This window comes from Cavia porcellus, unplaced genomic scaffold, assembly GCF_034190915.1.
Source record: "Cavia porcellus strain 051 isolate PalLab524CR breed Dunkin Hartley unplaced genomic scaffold, mCavPor4.1 scaffold_38, whole genome shotgun sequence".
Lineage (NCBI taxonomy): Eukaryota > Metazoa > Chordata > Mammalia > Rodentia > Caviidae > Cavia > Cavia porcellus.
In genome coordinates this window covers 6,681,883-6,701,045 of record NW_026947521.1, presented here as the reverse complement: position 1 = coordinate 6,701,045, position 19,163 = coordinate 6,681,883, and the positions used below count along the sequence as shown (strand labels likewise).

General features: G+C 37.6%; 1 protein-coding gene across 4 annotated transcripts in view; it reads right to left on the bottom strand.

The window, feature by feature from the left end:
- Positions 1-19,163, bottom strand: part of Nrg4 (neuregulin 4) — a 113,977-nt gene that overhangs the window by 26,239 nt on the left and 68,575 nt on the right. For all 4 annotated transcript variants that reach the window (XR_010045651.1, XR_010045652.1, XM_063243538.1 and 1 more), the window contains exon 7: positions 680-826. Coding sequence is in view for 2 of the 4 variants with exons in the window: in XM_063243538.1 (XP_063099608.1) it covers positions 680-826 (147 nt within the window). In the remaining 2 variants the exon portion in view is untranslated. The remainder of the gene's footprint in view (positions 1-679; positions 827-19,163) is intronic.

Genomic DNA, 19,163 nt, shown 5'->3' with positions numbered 1-19,163 from the left:
AACAGAAAGCTAAACTTAATTCCACATTAATTTGTTTTCACAAAATTTTTAAAATCATGAAGATCAATACAAATGAATGAAAGTCACCTTTGGTGGATAGTGTTGTTTTATTGAGATAATTTTCCCTTTTATCTTTTGAGTTACCAATCTCTTCACATTAACTCCCTGCTTATTTGTCCATCTCTCCAAATAGACTTACATCTCTTTTACAGTTAGGGAGCATGTCTTCCTTGTTCACTATTATATTTACTGTGGCAAACACAATGCCTAGCAGACACTAGATAAAGAGGAAATCCTAAGTAGTAATTGTTTTTTCAACTTTCATTTATAGTAATTGCATAAGTTGTTTCTTTTTCACATTCAAGACTTAGTTAAAATAGACCTTGGCGAAATATTTGGGGTTGTCACAATGACTATAGTGAATGTGGATCTACTACTGCAGTTCAGAAAAGTCAAGCTAAATAATAGATACAATAACAGATAACAAACTTGATGACTTATTAAAATGCTTTAAAAATGACTTCTTACCTACCTAATAGAATCTTCATATTCAAGAGATAACCCTGCAAGTAAAACTAGAAGAACATGCAAATATAAAAGAGCAGATTATTTAGTGAAATTACTACCTCATGTACCATATTACTTTTTTCTTTTCGAGAGTATGTTTCAGTGTTGTTACCTGCAAAGGAAGTAGAGAGCCACAATGGTGAGGGTGATCAGAACAACCACTGCCACAAAAGCTACAAACAGGTTACTCTTGGTTTGGGTGCTGGAGCTTGGGAGAAAAACCTCTTCACAACGTGCTCCTGTGTAATTTTCAATGCACCTATAGGAGAAATTTCAGATAAAGAATGCATATATGTTCTGTTAATTAAAGTGTATAGCAAGAGATTTCTAGCTGGTATAAAGGAAGACTAAGTTTCACAGTGCTAAAGAGAGAATAGACATGCTATTCTAAAACACTTGCAGAGGTAGTTACAAAAAACATGCCGTATTTGTTTATGAAGTCTAATGTTTATTGTCTTTTTAAATTTTCTAATGGCTTGGGAATACAAGAGAAATTACAAGGTAATCAGTCTTCTAATCTTTTGTTCTCTTCTTTCTGAGACAAGGTCTTGAGATATACTTTAATGCTGGCTGAACTGGGCTCAAGTATTCCTTTTCCCTCAGGCTTCTCAAGTACCTGGTTAGTACAGGTATCACCACCATAACAACCAGCTTACCTTTAGATTTTCAATGATGTAATTCTAATAGTCTAAAATTTATTTTGATGTATTTGGATTTAGGTGTATTTTTCCTCAAAATTAGTAAGTAGTTATTCCAAGTCCACCATTGGATAATCCTTTACCCATTGTTTCAACATTGTCTTCTTGAACATATGTCAAATTTATGTAAGTAACATTTATTTCTACTCTTTAATGATCTACACATTTAATCCTGGGGCTCTACCACATTGCCTCAATACTGTGACTTTGTAGTATGTTTTAAAATCTGGTACCTCCTTGCTTAGAATACGTTTTATAATCTCATTCACAAGCAAAAGTATTTCTAAGCCAGTTATTTTGAGCTCTTTAGAATTCTATGACAAGGCTAGGAGTGTAGCTTAGTGGTAGAGTGTTTACCTAGCACCCAAAAGTTCCTGGGTCCAATTCTACAGCACCACAGAAATAACAAAAAACAAATTTTGAGAACCTCTTACTATATGACATAGAACGCTAACCTTTAGTATTACCAGTCTGTTCCTTTTCCCCTATTAACAGGTTTAAAGGATAACAAAATACAAAGATTGATATAAATATACAAGAATAACACTGGTACCAGATAAATTTCTGTTCTATAGTTATGTTTACAATAAATAATATTTTAACATAAATTTTTTATATATAAAATATACTAAGAAGTTACAGAACACACTTATAAAGTTACCCTTAGCAGCAATTCTGTGTAAATAAAAGTGTGTGTATATACACACATACTTTAAGCTGGTTTTAATGAATACAGAGTTAGGTTCCACTAAATTAATTCTCTTCCACCCCTTTTTCTAGATTAGGTATTTCAAACTATGGCCTCCATTTCTCTCACCTTAGACTAATAAAGATATAGACTTAGAAAGATACGTGTGAATGCATTACTACCTTTGACAAGAATGTCAAAGACTGATTGTCTACATATAAGTAGGAGAAAAGAACACCAGGTAGAGCACACATAATCATTTTTAGTTAAATAAACATATGAAAGGAGTTTATGAACTTTTATGCCACACTCCATCTGATGCAAGTAGGGTGGTAGTTTCCACAAAGGATGTCAGTTTGGCCCTAGCAGCAGTTGAGTTTTTCTCAGACTAAAGATAGGGAAAAATAGAAAAATTCACTATAGGGTAAAAGTGGCAAACTAAAAATATTCTGGGATAAATCACAACTATCTAAAATTTAAACATAAAGTACCAATTTTTCCGTAAATCTTTTAAACAAATGTGAAGAGAAAAAGGACCAAATGAAAATTGTTTTTTTCTCCTACGCCTCCCACTTCCCAAGGGGAAACATACACACACACACACACACACACACACTCCTGGAAATCAACACAGCTGTGGTTTCAGTCACCTGCACAAATAGAGAAAGGACTGCTTTTCATGTACTAATAAAAAGAATCTAAATTTAGTCTTTACAACTATCTCTAAACTAACCAAGAAGTAAAATAAAACTCTACCATGATTTAATTATTTTTGTTAATCAACAGAATTCTATAACATTTATGCCATTTTAAAAAAAATTTAGCCTGAAAATTCTATAACATCTAAAATAATTAAGTTTTCAAATAATCTTTAAACTAGAGTTCAGTTTCCACTCTACAAAAAATAACTAAAGCCTACAATAAAACCCTGAAACTACAGAAAGCAGTTTTTCCAACAAGGAAGATTTTCACCTAAAAAGCTAAGAACAGCACCTGTGCACATCAGGCCTCTGCACACGCATCCCTGAGCAGTGGCCACACTTGTTCCACTCCCCTCTTCACTTCTGGCTCCCTCCACCCGGACCTAATATCTTAGCTGCCTGCAGCCACCCATGAGAAAACCTACTGACTGGTGCAACATGGACACATGGAGGTGTCCTGGACATCCAAGAGGAGAAAGACTTGACCTCAAAGCCAAATTCTAGTCCCTCAGTCCCAAGACCAGATGGCAGCATAGATCAAGTATAAATAAGGAGGATTCCTCCCATCCCTGACTTCCACTCCTTACCCACCTTAACCAGGGGCACGGGCAGAACTGGAACCTGAACTGGCATTCAAAGCTCTCGCGTGGTGCCAACACAAGGATCCAGCTGAGGCTGAAGTCTAGGGATCTCATTAGTTCCTTGCAGGAGTGCTGGAGGATCTGAGAACTGGAGTGGGGGGGACGTGAACTAGAGCATGGAGCCTCAGGAGAAGCACCTTCCTCTTGGTGGCAGAAGGCTCCACATGCTGGAAATTTCTTGGATGTTTTTATTGTTGTCAAAATTGGGCTTCTTTGGGAACTTGGAAGAGGAAAGTGTGGTTTTAAGGTGGCAAAGACATGCAAGAAGGAGGAGTTTTTGTTTTGTTTTTGTGGTACTGGAGGTTGAATTTAGGACTTTGTGCCAAATAAGCACTCTACCACTGAGCTATATCCCCAGCCCCAAGGAGCTCCTTTTTATCCACTTTTATAGTGAAACCAGGGAATTGTTCAACCAGGCTATTCCTCCCCAGTATGCAGATAAAAATCTTGAAATAAGATTTCCTGTTCCCCATTGGCCTTTCTGAACTCTTGAATTTTACACTTCTGGTGACCATAAAAAGCCTGGAGACAATGGATTTACCTGTGGCACGAGGAGGGTCCTGAAGTGTGGGAATACTGAGGCCTCTTGTGCCACAGGGAGAGACCTAAGTTTGGAGAAGGAATATGCCCTCCCACAGCTTGGCAACTTCTCTGCCGGTGCACCCGAACCCATGAGAATTCAGGACAATCCTAAACCAGCATGCTACAGGCCTGCAGGAAGGTTTGATAAAGACCCATTCAGTTAGGATGAAAGAGGAGACTGATCTCTGGAGTGTACAGAGTACTAAATGGGGAGTCAGATGAAATCTATACCTTAAGTCAGGGGAGCAGGGATGACCCCTGGTAAAAGTAACTCACAGGAGAGGCAGGAGTGACCTGTGAAAAGAGTAGCTCACAGGAGATGTGGGAGTGACCCACAGTGACACCCAAGTTGAGGGGAAACAAACAAAAATAAAAACCAAGAACAGGGAGGGCCATGGTGCATCAGGTGGAAGAGGTGGGAGTAAACACATGAGGAAAACTGCTTAGCTGTAGTGCACTGGGTGTTGAGGGAGAAAAACAACACCCTATAAAATGGGGTGATAGCAGCAGCCTGCCCAGGCAGAGACTAGGACTGAAAGAGCTCCTGAGCAGCCAGATGACCCAGTGGCAGTGCTGGGATGAAGAATCAGGCCCAAGAAACATTAGGCCCAGCTACACATGCCAAGATTGGGAAAAAATTAAAGGATGTTAAAAACAATATTTAGAATCTTCCATTTCCCCAAGGACTGCCCCCCCCCCCACACACACACAAAAGACTGAAGGAGGCCCAATGCCTTTTTCCCTTGAGGGAAACTCACATTATGAATCTTAGCTAACTGATCCATGCACTTTACCTTCCAGTTTAAATTGGCATTGTTTAATTAATATACTTAAAATGTTTCTCCTGCCCTGTAAATTCTTCTTTTTTTTTTTTTTCCTGTCTTTTTTGAGGCAGGGTTTTACTATGTAGTTCAGGCTGGCTTTGAACTCACTTTGTAGCCAGGGTTGGTCTTGAAGTCAAAATGATCCTCCTGCCTCAGCCTCCTGAGTATTAGGATTACAGGCATGTGCCACCATGCCCACTTTTCACTGTAAATTCTTACCAACGATGGTTTTTGTTTTTGTGCTGGGGGATCGAACTCATGATCTCACACTTGCCAGGCGCAGGTGCTTATGCCACTGAGTTAAATCCCCAGCTACCACTGTAAATTCTTAAACTACAATTACAGGATTAACTTGTTCTTTGCTCTCTACAAGTTTAAGGTAAGAATACTGATTCAAGGTTACTTAGGAGTCTACAGGCAGCCAGTCAAATTTAAAATGTAACAATCAGACCAAAGGAGGAAAATAAAGGAAGGGAGACTTTAAAATCTAAGTGGCTGCAACCAAGTTTGTCCCAAAAAATTTATATTAAGTGAGATGAATAACAATACATAAATAAGGCTATAAGATTTATATATTGGATATGAAAAGATATCATATGATAAAAGTTTTACCCTGCTAGAAAGATAGCGATAGAGACAAAACTGGAAAATTCATATATGTAGGAAAAAGCTGGCGGTGTAGTTGGTCTGGTGGAGCCCAAGCTGTTCCTTCTAAAAGCTCTGTGTTGCCCATCAGGACTAACGTGGCTACATCCCTGACTCTATCAGTAAGTCCTTCCCAGGTCTCAGCTCTCCTCTCTGACTTGGTCTTTATCGCCCAAAATATAAACATCTATTGATTTTGATTTAAAATTTTGTTATTATGTAGATGAGATACATTTGTGTGAGAGTAATATTATTAACACTATTTAAAACTCTTTGTAAAGTTAATTGACCCTCCTTTGACATTGGATGGCCCGCTGAGGGGATGACTGATAGGGGGACACCTGGCTGGGTACATGGGATGATAATAAGAAACAAAATAACCAGGGAACCTGGATCAACTTCCCTACATTGACTCATAGCTGAATATATTTCAAACTCAACCCATATGGCTTCAGCCTTGTCTGGAGATATTCATAGCCTGAGTTAAGCCCATGGCAAAAGAAAAAAGACAGCCAGCTCTACTGGGAAGCTCATGGACAACAAACAGAAAAATAAAGAAAAGCCAGTCCTACAAGAGCTGTCAGAGGAGGTAGAGACCCCTCTCCCTTAATCCCCAAATCAGCTACAAAGACTGGAGGGTTTTACTTACATGAACATGACCCAGCTTTTGGAGGTGGCCACCAAATTGTATGTAAATCATGACCAGGAGGCCAAATGAGGGTCAAAGCTAAACTAAATACCCTCCCCCCCCCAAAACCCCAATCAGATCTGTTGGCAGCTCTACTCACAGGGAAAAAGACAAAAACCACTAAGGGGTTTTGGGATATGGATGTGGGCAGAATGAAAGCCAAACCAGGTCAAGATTTTCCAGTTGACCAAAGGTAGGAATCAACTGGGATCAATGTGTGTGATGTAAAAAACATGGACACTGGAAAAATGAGTGCCCAGAAAATGATGATAGAAATGACAAAATTATAAAACTAGAAAGTCATCTGCTAACGGCTACTACTCCAGGAGGACTCAGAGGCCAACCTTATTGAACAGGCAGAAACTACGTTATGAGGACTAAGCTAGACTGGGCTCCATCTGCTTAGGCCACCAGGAGCCCATGGTCACAGTGAATGTACAGGACCAATTTATGAACTTTATGGTAATTATGGAGCTGAGCACTAAGTAATGACACAATCCATTGGACTGCCATCCAAAAAAATGTGACCAAGTTGGAACCACTTGGGTTTCAGAAAAGAGGCCCTTCTGTTGACTAAAAGAGATACATCATAGGGACATGAGAAGTCCAACACGAGTTCCTGTGCCTTCCAAACTTCCTGGTTCCCTTGTTTGGGAGAGACCTGCTCCAAAAGCTAAAGACCCCAATTATAGGGCCATAACGCAATGTAACTCTAAGCTGGCCAGACCAAAACATACTATGTTAACCCTTACCATCGCATAAGCAGAAAACTGGAGACTGTATTATACAAGCCACAAAAGACAAACAGATGAACTACTTGGACGGTCACACAAGATTCCTGGGTTATGGACTGAAGATAACCCACCAAAACTAGCTATAAATCAGATACCAGTGATAATGGAATTAAAGCCTGGGGCAACTCCACTTCAGAGTACACCAATATGCCTCCCCCTGGAAGCTATACAGGACATTCAAGGACATTTACTCTTGAAACATGAAATTTTGACTAGATGCCAGTCATCTTGAACATCCCACTTCTGCCAATATGTAAGCTTGGGATACATAAATATAGGCCACTGTAGGATTTGTATGTTGTAAATCAGACCACTGAGACCATTCACCCAGTGTTATCAAGTCTGTATGCACTGATGGGACTTATTCCAACAAGTGCGTCCTGGTTTACTTGCTTAGATTTAAAAGATGCCTTTTTCTGTCTATACAATATACCAGTCAATCAGCCTGTCTTTGCATTTCAATGGGAGGATCCTGTCGCAGACATAAAACAAGAGTTAACCTGAACTAGGCTTCCCTAAGGCTTCAAAACCTCTCCTACAATCTTTAGAGAGGCACTGGCCAATGAGCTCAAAGTTTTCATCACACCAGAGCACAACTGCAGTAAGTAGATGAATTCCTTTTGGCAGCCCCAACTCAAGAAGATTGTTATCAAGAACTAAAGACCTTTATTTACTTTGGAGGCACGTTATAAGGTATCCAAGAAGAAAGGCACAAATCTGCCAAGAGGTCAGATATTTAGGTTTCATTGACACAAGAAGAGTGCCAAGAGGACACTGAATGGAATAGGCTGTCTATTCCTTCCCAATTCTAACCACCTGAAGCCAGATAAGAGAATTGTTGGGGACAGCAGGATTCTATCATATCTGGATCCCAAATTTCTCAGCCATAAGCTGAACCCCTATATGAAGTCACAAAGAGGGGATAAAAGGAGCCTTTACTCTGAGAAGCTGACCAGGAGAAAGTATTTAAACAAATCAAAAAGACAACAGGGGCCCCAGACTTAGAACTGCCAGATATAACTAACAAGCCTTTCTTCTGTATGTCCATGAACAAAAGGCAATGGCCAGGAGGGTCTTAATCCAAGTCATGGGATCCTGGCATTGCCTGGTGGCATACTTGTCAAAACAATTATACTCTGGGGCCTAGGATGGCCTCCATGCTTCAAGGCACTTGCTGCTACTATCCTGCTCATGCAGGAGGCAAACAAGCTAGCTCTGGGACAACAATGGACCATTTGAGTACTACACTAGGTTATAATCTTAATGAACCAAAGGAGGCATCATTGGTTGTCAAATCCATTTATGACTAGATATCAGGGCTTGTATATGAAAATTCCTACTAACAGTGCAGCTAGTTTGCTCCCAGTCAAACTGAGAGCTCTCCTTGATAACTATGTGGATATTGTAGACTAAATATTCTTGAGCTGGAGAGATCTCACAGATTGCCCTCTCTAAGACTCAGATGGTGAATATTTCACAGATGGAAGTAGTTTTGTGCTAGAAGGGATCCGATAGGGAGGATAAGCAGTAATGACATTGGACTCCAGTAGAGGCCCAGCCTCTGCCCACTGGAACTAGCCAAGAGCCTTGATAAGGGCCCTTTTACTAGTCAAAGACAAGAAAGCTGACATCTACACTGATTCCAAATATGCTTTTATAATATTACCTGTACATGGGGCTATGTACAAGGAAAGAGGGATTCTGACTGTTGGGAGAAAAGGAAATACAAGGAGAAAAGTTTACAGTTATTAGATGCAGTATGGGCCCCAAAGAAAGTGGCTGTTGTACACTGCAGGGGGCACCAATAGACTAAAAGACTAAAAGTCAGAGGAAATGAAAAGCAGACAGAGAAGTGAGATGGGCTGATATGGAAGCCTCCATCCCCAGCCTGAAAAGGGGGCGTTGGCCATATCCCTCATCCTCGAGCTATCTCTACTGCAGATCCCAAACTACTCTCCAAATGAAAAAGCTTGGTTTGCTCGAGATTCTGGTATTATATCAAGGAAGGATGGTGGAAATTCTTACAGGAAACTGGCCATTCCTGAATTGATGGTCCTCCAGGGTTGTGAGACAATTCCACCAAGTTCTCACATGGGAAAAACAGCACTAGAGAAGCTGTTAGGCTGCCATTTTTATATGCTGCAACTCATTGCCCTCACACAAGCTGTTTGTGAACAATGCCTAGCCTGTGCCCAGAAAACCTTAGACGAGAGCCCACTCACCCCCACAGAATCCAGGAAACAGGTGTTACTCCATGTGAAAATTTGTTTATGGGCTTTGCTAAAACGGCCTTGAGCAGGAGGTTATAAATCTATGTTGGTGCTTGTCTGTACCTTCCCGATAGGTAGAGCCCCCCCCCCCACCCAAATAAAAAAGGCACAAGAGGTGACAAAGATGCTGTTAAGAGACATTATCCCAAGATTTAGGATACCCCTAACTTTGGGGTCAGACAATAAGCTGGTGTGTGTGGCTGAGATAGTCCAGCAGCTCACACAGATGTTAAAAATAAAATGGAAATTACATATGGCTACAGAGTTCAAGAAAGGTAGAGCACATGAACAGACACAAGCAACTCTGAAGAAATTTTGCCAAGAGACCTATCTGAGATGGAATCAGATTCTGTCCATGGTCCTCCAAGGCTGGTGTGCCCCTACCAAACAAACTGCACTCCTCTTATGAAATTCTATTTTGCCAGCCACCCCCAGTCAGAGGTTAAATTAAAGGTAACTTCTGTAAACTAGGAGAATTGTCCCTGAGGAGACAGATACAAGCTTTAGGGATAGCCATGCAAAATATCCATGGCTGTGTACAAGAGAAAGATACCCAGAAGTCTGGCAGACATGATACATATCTTTAAGCTTCAGGATGCTGTTTGGGTAAAGAAACAGAATCCGTCCACCTTGGAACCCATATGGGACAAGCCCCACATTGTAATCTTGTCTGTCCTACTGCTGTTAAAGTTGCAGCAGTTTTGCCTTGGATCTATCACAGTTGGCTAAAGCTGGCAGCCTAAGACAGCTTACCATCCAACAGGATTCAGACCATCTGATCCAGCTCATCCTATGGTGAGACTGAGCCACCAACGAAAAAGACATCTCTGCTATGGTCACCCCAGAATCTGATTAGTCTACACAGTGCTGAAGTCTGAAGAAACAACAACCCTACTCCGGTCACTAGAAGCTAATTGGCCCATACATGGCTGAAGCTTGAGAATCAACATGGAGCTGCTATGATACTGAGTTTCTTTTACTTTTTCTTATAATTCTCTCTCTGTCCAATAGGGAGCCATTAACATGATATAATGGTAAATGATAATAGTAGTGATGGTCTCTGTTAACACTCATTTATAGAAAGCATCAAAGGAGGAATGAAGCAGGGCTTCAAAGAAAAAGTAAAATTTCCCAACTTCCTTCTCCCTACAGCTGTTGTTCTTTGTTCTAATTCAGAGAAAAGCAGCAACTTTTGTCCTTATAAGTAAAATTTTATATCCTCCTGTTTCCATAACATTCTGTTATGCCTGGGCAAGGCCACTAAAATATAAAACTGTCACAGCTTGACAAACTGCCTTCATTCTCCTGCCAGCACAAATGTTCTGTATCAAAGACCAACCCCCTTGACCAAATATATAAAACTAGAGACTGTCCTTTGTTCAACACTCAGCCATTTGGATACACAAAAGTGCCAGCTGAGCCAGTGTGCATCTAGAAGTAATAAAATCCTTCTGTTACCCCTTTGGTTTTCCTGATCTCAAATTTTGCAACAATCTAGCACAGACATAAACATCACTGACAGCACAGTTATGGTGCTATTTTGCCACAAAAGCCTTAGTCTGACACTCATGTGCTCATAACAGAGCTCTCTGTCTCTCCCCTCTACTCCAGTTCTTCACAGTCATGTGAGAACGCCTCTTGAAATTTTGAGCACCAAAGACACTCAAAAAAGTTTCAAATAAGTCAGATGTGGTGCCATAGGCCTGTAGGGCTGAGGCAGGAGGATTGCAAGTCTGAGCCCAGCCTGGGCAGTTTAGTGACTTCATGAGACCCTGTCTCAAAAAATTAAAAAGGTTTGGGCCTTACAATGAATGTATTCATTATATATTGCAAATGTGTTTTAAAATGGGAGGCTGGGGATGTAACTCAGTGCAAACAGCCCTGGTTCAATCCTCAGTATTACATAAAAGAAAGAAAAAAATGCTTCCCCCTCCAAATAAAAATCTATAAACACATTATTCATGTTTTTTCATTAAGGCTATTCAAGTTTAGGTAAGATTAAATGTTAAAGAAAATATACAAACTTATATAAATGTTTTGTCTAGACAATACTTTGAGGTTAAAGGAAATAGGAATGCTTCCTATATAAGTTTAGTGGTCAGATCAAGATTAAGCAAACAGAAAAAAGAACATATATAGCAAGTTTCTACTGTCAGAGCAGGAGCAAAAATATGCTTTTATAGGGAAAGTAAATTCCTGGTGATAACTTTAAGTACAGCAAACTCAAGAGATAACATCTTGTTACTGTTTAGTTAAATCCAAATTTAAATAAAGGGAGGTAGATTTAGACATGCTGTATTCAAGAAGTAGGATTAGCTAATCTAAAAGTGAATTGTAAACTTCCAGTTATTTATCATATAAAAAGTGAACACTGCCTATCAGTTACTGTGTATAAGGAGTCTACTTTTATTTTAAAGTTTTAGCTCATTTATGAAAATTTTATTCTTAGTTACAAGTACCAAATTTCAGGCAAACATAATTCCATTACAGTTTAATAAGGATGTAAAGAAGGTATTACTAGCTGAAGCAAAACAGAAAAGTCAAGTGTTGTACCAGCATTTACACAGAGCTAAGTGGTTTTTGTCTTTATGTGAATATTCTCTTGCCAAACTCTTTCTGGGCATTATTTCTGCACAGACAGCCAAGAAGCAACCACTCGTGCCATTCAATAAGGTCAAAACCAAGCACTAAGGAGTAACACATGTTTTCCTGGAACTGAAGATTAATATGGAATAGATATATATGTTTAATTGGATTTTTAAAAAACTTCCAAAACTCAAAATCCAGATGATATATTGGTTTTCCAGATGGAAACCATCAATGATCTGACCCTAAACAAGAGATACTTAATACACTGGACATAAAATAAAATCATAAGATTATTCAGTGTTCAAAGTAAGTGGCCACAACCTTTAGCATGAATGAAAGAACCGACTGAATCATACGAAAGAAGTGCCACTTAGCATCAAGAAGGAACACTGAACCATGAGCTAGAAAAAAAACTGGTTCTTCATGCTTATGGACTATGTGATCTTAAATTCTCTAACACTCTGTAAAATCAAAACAATACCTGTCCTGACTATTTCATAGGGTTTTTACCAGAATCCATTACACAATGTCTAAATGTCTAAATATAGTGAGTCACACTCTACAAATGAAAATGAAATTAAGTATTTCTGCAAATTAAGTAGCCATGTTTACATCTTATATTGGACTATAGAGGATAAACTGCCTAAGGAAAATTATAGTTAGGAGAATCTGAGAGCATGGTGATCAATAAATGTGCTAACATTATTATACATTTCTCAAAAATAAGAAACAAAGTTTATATCATTGTTAAAGAACTCCCTAACCAAACAGAGGCTCCCTAACACTTGGGCTGGTGTATCCTGAATAGAAAAATTCTAATACTGTCATATGTAAAATCTGACTTCAACATGACCATATTCTATGACAATCAAAGTTCCATATGAAACTCACAAAAAATGGGAGAAATAAAATTGTTAGAAGTATTACTGAAAATAGGGGCTGGGGATTTAGCTCAGCGGCATAAGCACCTGCCTTGTAAGCAGGCAGTCGTGAGTTCGATCCCTGGTACCGATAAAAAGGAAAAAGGAAAAAAAAAAGTATTAACAAAAATAAACTGACAGCATGGCTTTGGATCCCTTTAATAGTCCAGGGCCATATAATAATACACTCATATAGCCAAAATCTAGCATATTCTTACCAGATTTTCATATCTCAAGAATGCAGGAAGACTGTCTCACAGCCTTTGCCTTTTTCATTAGCTAGTGCGTTAAATGGAAATTTAGTCAATTCTTAATATCTAGAGATTTACCTAATATTCAATCTTTTTTGTGAACAATATTTTACTAGCTCAACCAAAATTTTAATGTTATTAAGATATTAGCACCACAAGAAACTGATAATTATGAGTACTTCAAATTTATTAATCTAAGTACAGTTAAAAAGCAAGAGTAGACTTTCAGTATTTACTGTTACCCTGATACTTCATATACTGAAATGAAGACTGTATCTGAGTACCAGTGACCAAAGTCTTCATAGAAAATAATATATATTTGTCATTAGCTAAGTTTATTATTTATGGTTCTATTGTGAAAGATTATAAGTTTTTAGTGTAAGTCACTATGAACGTTTGAAACACTTTTTTAAAAATTGAACCTTGCTAAAGTAAAGTGGAGGAAAGAAGCACTTCAAGCAAGTGACAAAAAGTAAGCTACAGTTGAGGTGGGGATTTAGCTCACTGGCACAGGTCATGAGTTCAAGCCCTGGTACCAAAAAAAAAAAAAAGTAAGCTACAGTGGTATGAAACATGACCTTCATTTAGAATGCATGCACTTGCCAGTATGCCTGCAGACACTTTTGGGAGAAATACTCACACAATGCTGTAAGGTTAGTTAGAGTACTGAAGCAAAATTTTATGATTTAGTTTTTTTATGTTGTTCTCTTTTTATATTAACAGACTCAAGTCTCTCTTTTCCCTATTTTGTCTGCCTCAACAGGGAGGAAAAAGCTTAAACTATTAAAAAATGTGGTGCCTATTTTTTAAAAATATAACTACAAATAAAATATACATATATTTTAATGGCCTATTACATTATAATTCTTGGTGTACAAAATATACACATTTTATATACAAAGTATAAATAAAATTAGTATATATAAGTTTTAAAATATTTTTAGTAAATATAAAATTCTATTTAAATAGTATAATAATATGTAGGTGAACCTTCCAACTGCAGAGATGTTTCCCTGTAAAAGTTTTGGTAAAACTTTAAAGGTTCATCAAGACCCGAGTCAGAAACAGTTTTAAATGCACAGTATTCATGCTGGCATCTTACCTTCCCAGGCTTCAGGTCTCAACAACCTTCTAACGCAGGGAAAATCTCATGCCTCAACTTGGAATAAGACAAAGAGAAGCCAGCATCAGTTCACTTCCTGACAAAAGAAGTTAAGTATTAGAGCTGGGCAAAAGTCACAGTAGTCACTCTGCACAGTTTTCCAGTGTATAAAATAAAGTAATTGTGGAAGAGATAATGGAGTAGCTTTTCGCTGTCTTCCAAAGGAGAAGGTAGCTCCTCCTGGGGGTGAAGTGATAAATACTAGCCCAAAGGATAACCAAAATTCAGATGCAAACACATCATTTTATATAATTTCAACTTTTGTAATTTATGTAGCAATAAGAAGAAAATGAAGAGGTTTAAAAGCAGGATACAACACTGCCTTTCAATGGTCCTCAGCTTCCTCAAACAGCAATGAGCTAAGCCAAATCATTCTAGTGGATAGGGCCTATTCTTGGACAAGTGACACAAATAAAACTCAAGCAGAAGAGAAGCAGACTTAAGAGAGCAGGTGCTTGCCTTGTTGTATAACCACATTCGACCAGTTGTAAGTCAGTTATTCTAAGTTACAAGAACCACAGTGATCTGGCAAAATGCGAGGTGTTTTTAGTTTTGTTTTGTGAGATTTACTGCTTCTAAATTTTGTTTAAATGTGGTGAAGTCAAGAAAGATATATCAGTTGTTCTTCCTGAGAAGAACTGAGTGTCAAATGAGAAGGTTACTAAAATGAAAGGTGTTAATAAAATGAACAGCTAAATGGAGCAGTTGTTTTATACATTTGCATCTGTTTGAAGCTTTGATGCTATTATTTCTGTTCTGTGAAGCATCCTAAAGATCAATCTAATGCCTAATGATTAATAAAGCATATGGTAAAGTAACAAAGGTCAAAATAAAAAGGACTTTGGCATAATTAATATCAAAAGACATTTAAATCCCTCCCCCTCCCCCGCGAACTACAACCTTCCACTAAATTTAGGAATGAAGTCTTATCTAAAAGCAATGCCAAGAACCAACCTATCTTAACCAACTAACCTCAAAAAAATCTTAACTTTTTCTGTGGTTAATAGAATGACTCAAAAATCCTGAACTTCCTTTTGGAATCTTAGTTTAGTAAAATATAGAATGAGATCCAGCAAAACTGCTGATAGACAACAACACAATGTACAATTAAATAAGGCAATATGCCAAATGCAACAGCACAATACATGTTGGTTTCCTTACACTTTATAATTTTAAGTGATCCTCAACCTAGTAATTTTACTTTTTTACTTGAAAGAGAAAAAACAATAAAAAGAATGATACAAAATTTCAGAATGAGATGAGGAAAGAAACTGTTCAAAAGGAAAGAGAAAGTGGGTTGGGGGAAAGAGTGAAAGAGAAAAAGGTTAGTTAAGATAGTTAAGAGAGTTACACTACTAATTTCTCTTAGTTCATTGGAAAGTTTGTGCTTATATCATTTGATCAATTTTTCATGCCTACATCTTGTAATCTGAGCAACTACTTAGAAGTTAACAATACACAATGTATTAACTATTCATACTCTATTATCTTGTAGCGATTTTACTGTTGTATAACTAGCCTTTTGTATGTCACACATTTGTCCTCCTAAACTGCATCTCTCAAACAGACCTCAGTCATTACCACCTCAGGTGCTGACTTCCACCTGTTCAACAGTGGGACTGATATTTTGGATAGGGGACAAAGCTTGCTCTCAGCCAAGCCAGTGAGACGCTCCCTGTTCTAAGTTTTTGGCTGTGTGAGCATGTGCCACTTTGGAGGGTTCTGCTGGAATCAGAGGTTACCATGTCACTCTGGAAACTGATTTCAACAGACAGTGCTTTGCCAAGTTAGACTTTCTCCCTTCACCAAACTCAATGTCTATGCTTGTGAAATGGGCTTTGAGATCATCTGAAGGATAGGTCACAGGACACGTGCGGGACAATGAGGCAGTAAGAGAAGCTTCACTCAGCTAGTGAGGCAGGCAGTGAGGATAAACTTCCCCCCAATATTTGTTCTATTAACCTAGAAAGTTCCAGCTGGAAGGCTGGGTGACTTGTATCTAACTTGTCCAAGAAATTAGGGCTGTCTGGACTGTTCTGTGGTAAAAGACTTTTGAAGTAAATAGCAAAAAAAAAAAAAAAGTCACTGTCCTGTCAAAGGTCCCTTCTGGGTTATCTGACTCTATAGGGACCTGCACTTATCACTGTTGTTAAGCTATTTTACAATTCTGTAAATTGTAGAAAACTTCTGCTATGACACGTGAATTTTATTCAGTAAAAGATAACACATTGTCCTATGGGTACTGATCAGTTTCACACTCATTTGTAAATGCATTTCAACATGGGAAATAACCTGGACTTGTGTTAGCTGTGAGAACTGTTAGCTTTGTCATTAAACAACTGGTTCCTCATAAATCAGCTAATGTACCTTTGACATACGTTCATGTTATGTTTGTATAAATTTTATAAATGTTTTAACGGTCACCAATGGATGCCAGGAGACTGATCTTGCAGAACAAGATAAACCAGTGTCTGCTTCTGCATAGTACATGCCCAGGTAGTCTCTTCCAAAGTGGATTCCTCTAGAATTTTTCCCTCTCTACTAATTTTTTTCTTTTTGCTGTTGGTTTACTTATGGCTAACAAATTATTTCCCATGAGTAAGAATGAGAAGGACTCAGGCCTTACAGTTTGATCATCTGAAGATTCTAATAGATGAATGATGATAATAGAGATCTATATTATCTTTTGGGTGTGAGATGACAAAGAATCTGGTTTGTTAGGCTTGGAAAAAATTCTTTCTCTATTTGTTTTTAAAGCTCAACTCAACTAAAAATGTTAAACCTACTGGAAAGGAAAACAACTCATGACACTAGACCCAGTGAGAATTTGTACTTCTGTGTGTACTCTTATGCCAAATATGTAGCTCAAAAGTTGTATGCTGTCTCTATATATCTGAAATTCAGAAAGGCACTTACTTTTCATTATGTGAGGATGAATGGTATCAACAATTCAAATAAAAAATGGTGAAGCAAATGGAGCAGTGACAGTAAAAACCAAGGATATAGAAGGGATGAGAAATACACAGAAGAAAAGATCCATATGATTTGAGAAAGATTGTTAATTTTTGCTTGTTTGAATGGATGCTGCTGATAAAGGAAACTCCAAAGAAGGACATTTATAAGATGATAAAATTTTACCCTATTTTCCTGCATTTTATGTTTCTTGAGAAGAAGTCCTTTGGTCTGTCTATCTATTGTTCATCTTTCCAACACTCTTGGGTAATACTACATGACAAACATTGGATAAAAATGTATATATGGTGTCTGAGTATGTGTTTGTGGACCTTTCTATACACACCATAATCCATAATAGGTATTCAGTAGTATTTGAATAAATTATGTGAAAAGTATTTATTACAAAATTTGTTCATAAATTATGGTATAAAATCTCAAATTAAGGGCCGGGGATATAGCTCAGTGACACAAGAACCTGCCTGGCAAACACAAGGTTGTGAGTTTAATCTCTGGTACCTCTTACCCCTGCCAAATCTCAAATTAAAGGAGCTTGGTTCTTATTGACATAGAGATAAATAAGCTTTTATAAAAACTGAATATTTCTAAAATTCCAGAGTAAGGAAACTGAATTCTAATATTTTAAGTGCTTTTACTGGTTCCCTCACTAATTAAGAAGGAAAAAAAAAACTTCTTGTATGCTCGTTTATAAACTATCTTTTAATACCAGGAAGACTGATCAGAGGGTTGTAAACCTGGGGAGATTTTTACCCTCTAATTGAGTTGCTAGGGTAGGGTATGTTATGAAACTACACATATCCTATCTGAAATTTTATATCTTATAGGTCTCTAGGGTACATTATGCCATCCCACTAATGATTTTCAGAAATTTACCTTCAGAAATGTTTTCAGGAACACATTACATATGAAAAATAAAGCTAAGACAAGACTCATGATAAAACAAATTGACTTAGATCAAACTGTTTTTAGCAATGAAGAAGTATACGTGAGAAATTTCTTCTATTTACGACCCTACCTTAAATGACTAAGAATATAAAGTTTAAATGCACTTTCAGAATCACAATATCCCATTATTTAATTTTTGTAATGTAAAAATTCCACTGGAATGGGAAAATAATTTCAAAAGAGGATGTCATGAATAAAGTCATCACCTTTCATTTATGGTTGCACTTACTTCTTAGCAGTTTTGGTGCCATTACTCAAAAGGGATTAGAACTTTTTTTCATGTCCACATCATCCAGATAAAAAGTCTCTCAAGAACCCTTTGTGTTTCTCTCCTGACTGGTCATCTGATGATCCAAAGTGACAGAGTCCAATCCAATTAAACTGAACAGGCTTAAGTGTTAAAGAATATATCTTGATAAATAAAGCCAAGATCACATCACTGGAAAACACAACTTAAGTAAAGAGATCTTCATACCAAAAAGAAATTCTCTTCATTCTATTTGACCTCAACCTTCAACACGGGGGAAAAAAACATCAGTATGAACAAAATAAGGCAAAAAAATGCCACCAAAGACTTCCAACTGTCCCAAAGCAAATCCAAGGGGCATAAATCAAAAGAAAATGAATAAGAGCTGAACTACACAAAATGATTTACAAGGAATCAAAAAAGTCAGTGAGCTCCAAAATGACATATAATGCAAAAGATGATATAACAAACAAACTGATCAATATAATTATGGAAGAAACAAATACAAAATCAGAAGAGCTTACCTAAACTGTTTAAAATATTAACAACAAATTTACCAAAGAAGTAGACTGCATGAAAAGATGACAAACTGAAATTCCAGTGATAAAAAATTTTATTGAAGATATGAATAGCAGAAATGACCAATGCGAGACAGGGTTTCAGAAATCAAGGAAAAAATGGAAATATATGGTGTTATACTACAAAAACCCTTAAAAACAGTATGAGAGCAAGGAAAATTCATCCTTAGCTACTTGATGGTAAGTAGACTAACCTAAGGTTAACTGGAGTTAGAAATTAGAGGACAGCACACATGGAATAAAAATCTGTTTACATAAATCATAGCAGAAAACTTTCCAAATATGGGGGGATATCTCAACATATAGGTAACTAAGGCTTATAGAATGCCAAATAACTGCAATGGAAAAAAATGCTCTGCACTACACATTATAGTGAAAATCTCAAGTCTAACACAAGAAC